Source organism: Lonchura striata, chromosome Z, assembly GCF_046129695.1.
Source record: "Lonchura striata isolate bLonStr1 chromosome Z, bLonStr1.mat, whole genome shotgun sequence".
Taxonomy (NCBI): domain Eukaryota; kingdom Metazoa; phylum Chordata; class Aves; order Passeriformes; family Estrildidae; genus Lonchura; species Lonchura striata.
The window spans coordinates 2970896-2976895 of record NC_134642.1 but is presented as its reverse complement, the minus strand read 5'-3'; the positions used below and the strand labels follow the sequence as shown (position 1 = coordinate 2976895).

The following is a 6000-nucleotide window of genomic DNA, read 5'->3' as shown; positions in this document are numbered from 1 at the left end:
TGGAAGAGAGGAAAAAGAAATTATAGTATTTTGAAGTGGAATTAAGCATTTTTATTTAGTGTTCCTAAGTAAGGACAGGTATATAAAGCGCCACTGCTTTTCAGAACTACCTGCATAACTAAACAGAGGGAAAAACAACTGAAACAGGGCAAAATTGTGCTTCTATTCAGCTGCACCAAGAGCTTTGACTGATACATTGATAAAGTAACTTGTAAATCAGCCATTAAGAAATCCAGACTTTGTAACATATGATACAATCCCCAAGGTTACTCATGTATGAAGAATGAATGCGTTCTTTAGTGGTACACACTTAAAGCCTCCAGTGAGGGGGAAGCATATCAGCTGTTTGAATATTGTTATACTAACAAGAACTCCAAGGATTTTTTTAGCTTAATTTTGTGTGTGCACTGACATTCCCTGGGTTTTGTGTGATCATTCCAAGTATTGCTGCGAGATTACTGTGGATGTGATCTTTTAGCATGTGCTTTTATATAAAAGAAAAAAAAAGTGATAGCTCCAAACAATATAGCAATTTACCTTACATAGATCCTTCAGATACTGTGAGTGGGGGTGAATGGTGTGAGTGTGTGCTTGCCTGAGAGGGTGACTGAAGTGTGCTTGTGACCAGGTGTGCCTGCGTGTTTGAGAATTTATATACCAGCATGTACTAACAACATAATGTGTGTAGTAATAATTATGCTGCAATGTATAATCTTGTGTGTTATTTGAACAGTACTAGTACTCTACACTGGTTCCTCTCCTTGTGTTTGCACAATGCAATGGGTGCAGCAATTACAGACATACAGTATTTTGTCCCAAACATATTTACAAGTGTATAGACCTTTCTATCCCCTAACTGTGAAGACTAATTATAAGCTTTGTAACTGATTAAGTCACACAGTGCAAAGTAAGGTCCATTGACCCTTTTGTATAAAGGGTAGGCTGGAAGCCACATGGGTAGGTAAGTTCAATAGAGAGTTTATATATACATGTGTATACATATATACAGAAACATATATTCTGTGTATACATATATACAGAAACACCCAAACCAGATTTGTGCTCTTGGATTGGTCATTCTGAATCACGATGCACTTCTGAAGCATCAGCTCTACAAATCGGGCAGGTACGATTTGCCTGTAAAACCAGAAAAACAAAATAAGGTCAACCAGACTGACAAATACATTGTTAAAGTAATTTGTATGTGACATTGACATCTGTGACTGCTGAAGAGCAATTCAAGAGAAGACAGAATGTGCTTACGCCTTTTCTTAATTTGTTTTGTTATGTTTGAATGGTGTGGCGAGTTTGCCGATTCAAAATTACATTTACAAAAAAATAATTGTGCCTTTTATCTTTAAAGCCAAGCAAGACAACAAATAAGGCTCTAGTTAAGTGATGGTGGTTTCATTAATGTGGATTCACAATTATAGTATATTGCAGTCAGATGGATGCAACTAACAACCTGTACTGTACACTGAAGAGAAAACCACCAAAACAAACTGAGACACTTTGGGCTCAAATAAGCATTTTGTTTGAAGATGTCAAACTGTCATGAATTGTACTGACCAGGAATGCCATCATACTTTGTTTATTCGGTTATTGTCACAGAAATACATTATACAGACTTGGTCAAAGCTGAAAGAAAACCAGGGAAAAGGGAGGGGCTTTAAGTGAAGTGGAATAAAAAAAAATAAAGAAAGAAAAGTTGACCCGACCAAGCATGTATTCAAGTACTAGAATCCTCTCAAAACCATTGCACTACTTTGGTGTTAGTCTACTAGAAATAAGCTGAAGTATAGCTACAGTTTGTCTTTCCTTATATATAATACATCACTTCCTAGTATGTTAAATATAAAAGCAGGTTATCCTTTTAACATTGTTCTCAACCCTCAAGGTGAAGACAGGTCATGGTGTCAAGCTCTCTTTTGGAATGATGACTTTTATTTTATAGAAGAACTCATTTCTCATGTGTTCATACTTGACTAGAGGGTATAGCGTTAAGAAGGAGCAAAATACAGTGAAGCATGGGAACTTGGAATACTACAAAAAGTGAAAGGATAACCTCTCTCTTTTTAGTTCTTCTGTTTCTTCCACATTCTATCTTTTCTAGTTAAGTCTTTCAGCTTGTTTAAATAGGGGAAGTATTTTAGCTGAAGTGGGCAACTCAATGCACTATTATAGAACATTTCCTCTTACTTGCTCACCACCTAAAAATATAGTACCATCACACATTCCATTCATACACAAAACACAAGCCACAAAACATCTTTAGATAGTTTTTTACTTCACCATCATCACCAACAGGCAACCCTAGAAGAGTACTTTTGAAGTAATCAGTTGAATCACTAACCTTTTACTTATATCTTTCACTAAAGTGACATATGATGGAACTTAAAAAAAATTAATTTGACTCCATAGTTCTAGAAATAGTCCTAGATAACAAATATATTTTTCAAAGAAATGAGATTAAGTTAATAAAAAATAGTGACTGATCATTTTTTGTCTACTTAGTGGAATAACATTACAAATACTGAAAGCTACGATTTTAACTTTCCCTTGTAGAACTCATGAAGATGATGTTGGCTGGATGATGTGAATTAGGTAGATGTGGACATAATTATACAATCAAGATACTTTCAGAAAAGCTCTCAAATTCATTAAAAATGGATAGAAGCAAAACTAAAGCACAAAATATTTCCCAGTTACTATCACTTCCAGATGTTAGCTTAACTGCAGCCAAGTTTAGACAGAAGCAGTGAAACAAACTGGTGTTACAGGTTATTCATTACAACTTCCAAAGCAAAATAGTCTTTATTTGCATATACATCTTTGTGCCATTGTAACTGAGCCCACATGGTGTAAAAGTAGTGTCTTAGTGAACCTACACTAGGATGGTTTAACCTTGTCTATCTTATTTTGCACTCAGAACTGGAGTAACAATGTCATTGCAAGTTCTACTAGGTTTAACTGCACCCCTCTACATTTTTATTGCATATCTTGCACCTCATTCTAAAGACAACCTTTAGAAAATACTACAGGTGAAGATCTGTTAGAAAATGGAGAGTCTAAGATGGGACAGGAACATCAGCAAAACTATTTCAACTGCTAGAACAGTATACTACGATTATGAAAACCGACTAAACTGTATTTGTTTTTTCACTTTGCAGTTCCAAATCCTATTGCCAGTTCATTAGTAATTGAAAGAACTAACTCTTAACTTTTAAAGAAACACACTTGAGTTCAAAAGAGATTAACAACATGATTGTCTGACTCCTGAGTGGAATGTCAGGAGAGAAAAGAGCATTAAGAGAAAGGCAAACACGCATGGTACTTTCTTGATGTGTTCCTTTAACTTCCAGAAATCTGCAGATCAGGAGGTCTATGAATCAGAGGCATATAATTTTTTGCATTAATTGCCTGGAAAGAACTGTCTTTAAAATAATCCACATAATAAACCTATAGTGTCCACTATCTCACAGGCTATGTCAGATGACTTTTTCTTTTTTTTCCCCTTTCTTTCCATAAAGTGGAGAGAATACTATCCCTGGATACTCGCTGTCCCCACCACAACTGACTTAAGAGAGTTTCATGTAATGAAACACTGACACATGTAGTGTGGATGCTGCTCAAGAAGAGAAGGGGGACACTGAAGACACCACTTTGATATAGACTCTACTCTTAATTTGTAGTAAGTGAAAAAAAACTGCATATGTCTAGCAGGAAAAACTAATAATGTTTTGTGGAGTCTGTGCAAGTGGCTTCTTACTATGATAATAAAACAACCAGGTGTTTAGATTACTCTTGCTGATTCTTGAGCATGTATGTGAATTCGGATACTTTTGGACCATTTCTATCAAAAATTATGAGCATTATAAGCAGTTACACTGGTGCTAGATTTTGTAGGAGCTTTAGACTTAGACTACTATGGGTATTGTAGCCAAAGGGCAATTTGACATCCCCTTTTTTCAAATCCTTCTCATTGTTCTTGGGATCTTCTTAGGAAACGAAAAATATTGTCAACATTTACTTGATCTTTTTTCATTGTCTGCACTGCGTATTTTAGCACTTGCCTAAGATATGATGCCCTATTTATGATGCCACAAAGGCAAATGTGTTTTATTTCTTTTTCCAAAACACCATCTATGATTTTCTAGGGACCACATCAACATAGGATCACTGTAGTTTCCAAGATTCCACACAACAGACTAAATGGATTAAAGCTGAATAGAATAAAATACTTTAAAAACTGAGGCAAGATGAGAATCAATACCTTGGTGGCAGTAAATCTGGCTCAATGCAGACTGTAGAAATGTCTGCCATAATCTACTTGTATTTCTTGTTCTTCTCACCTTCTGCACAGCTACTATTTAATCAGGGCTTTTACTGGGCGGTCCTGACTCTTGAGCCTTTCTTTTTTGCTCAAATCCTCTTTGATGGGTACATTACTTTGTAAAATTCTAGTTTCTATTTCTATATATTACACTTCTGTGTATATGCATATACATAAATGTACATATGTAACCCACTTCATCTGCCCCAGAAACCAACATTAACAGCAAAGTGGGGAAGGAAATGTGTTGGTACTCATTCTTGCTAGGCAAGGTATGTAAAATAGTTGAAGCCACCAGCATCATCAAACTTTGTATCATACCTCCTGTATAATTTACTTTTTCTCAAGTCTTCTTTAATGCTGTGTATTACTCAAATGCAGAGTTATTGTTTTAAGCACATGGAAAACACAGTAAGAGCAGTCTATGAAAACAATTGTATTCATACTCATTTTACATTGTGCCAAATATTGTGAAGAACAGTCTTCATAATGATTAGAATAATATCATATCTAGGTATTGCTTCCATTCCGCTAACATTTCTGAGTATCAGAAACACAAAACAAGATGAAATGAAGCGTAACAGCAAAATATCCCCACCCACTCCTACAAAACTACATAATCAATTTCATCTAAGATAGGATTACTTTTTCTTACCTTCAGCCACTTATCAACACATTTGGCATGGAACTCGTGGTTACAGGGTAAGACTCTAAGTAGCTGCCTTGACTCAAAATCACACATGCACACCACACATCTAAAAAAGACAATGAAGTTCAAATGTATCTGCTATGTAATAACAACAAATATGCAATTCCATACAAAACCTTCCAAGTATGATTGCAACACAGCAGCTATTTTACTCCTTCAGTAGCTACAGTGATCTACATCTGACAAAGGAAACTGAGAACTGACTGTGGGTTTTATGGCTGTTTTGTTGGTTTTTTTTGTTTACTGTGCTTTCACATCACAAATCAAGTATTCTTGCTTTTCTCACCTAACTGTGACTGCAAGTTAGAGAAATGAAAATCAAGCCACCTAAATTATGGATCCTTGAAAGAGACCAATATACTTACAATTTCTGCTCTGACTGGTGATTGTTTGGATTGAACCTGTAGGATGGAAGCTGCTCAATGTCTGCTTTTGTTAATCCCCGTAGTTTGGCTTCTCCCAGACGTTCTGCCAAGTTCAGCAGTGCCTGCAAAACATGGAAACTAGACATTTAAAAATTCACTGGTCAAACAGGCTCTGGTTCCATTAGTGTTGGGCACTACCATCACATCTGACTACACCAGCTGCTAGCTCAAAACACCCTTCTATCAAGAAATGTTTAGAACCTTAGATCTCTCACACAACACAAGCTCCCTGGAAAGTCTTTCAGGGCTTAACCATCTTCGTAATTATGTAAGGTATTATCTCTGCGATTTCAAAACCACTTCCCAAGGACCCAATTTCCAATTAGTCCCATGACTGCATACACAGCTCAATAAATAATTAGCTTCTGAGAGATCACCTCTCCCTGCTATGAAATTAACAGTGCTGGTAACCAGAAAGAAATTGTCAATTAATTTCCTTCGTAAGAATATGTGAATTTGGTCTTGTGAGAGAAATCATAAATTTAATGGGACAGTTTATGATCCCCACTCTGTATCTTGGGCTAGCTGAATTA

General features: G+C 36.0%; 1 protein-coding gene across 1 annotated transcript in view; it reads right to left on the bottom strand.

Moving 5' to 3' along the window:
• Positions 1–358: 358 nt before the first annotated feature.
• The window catches only part of RNF38 (ring finger protein 38), a 105685-nt gene continuing 100043 nt past the window's right edge, over positions 359–6000 (bottom strand). Inside the window, exons 10-12 of the mRNA XM_021533862.3 lie at positions 5408–5529; positions 4989–5088; positions 359–1137 (exon numbers count right to left, since the gene is read on the bottom strand). Of these exons, the coding sequence (XP_021389537.3) occupies positions 1075–1137; positions 4989–5088; positions 5408–5529 (285 nt within the window). The 3' untranslated portion in view covers positions 359–1074. The remainder of the gene's footprint in view (positions 1138–4988; positions 5089–5407; positions 5530–6000) is intronic.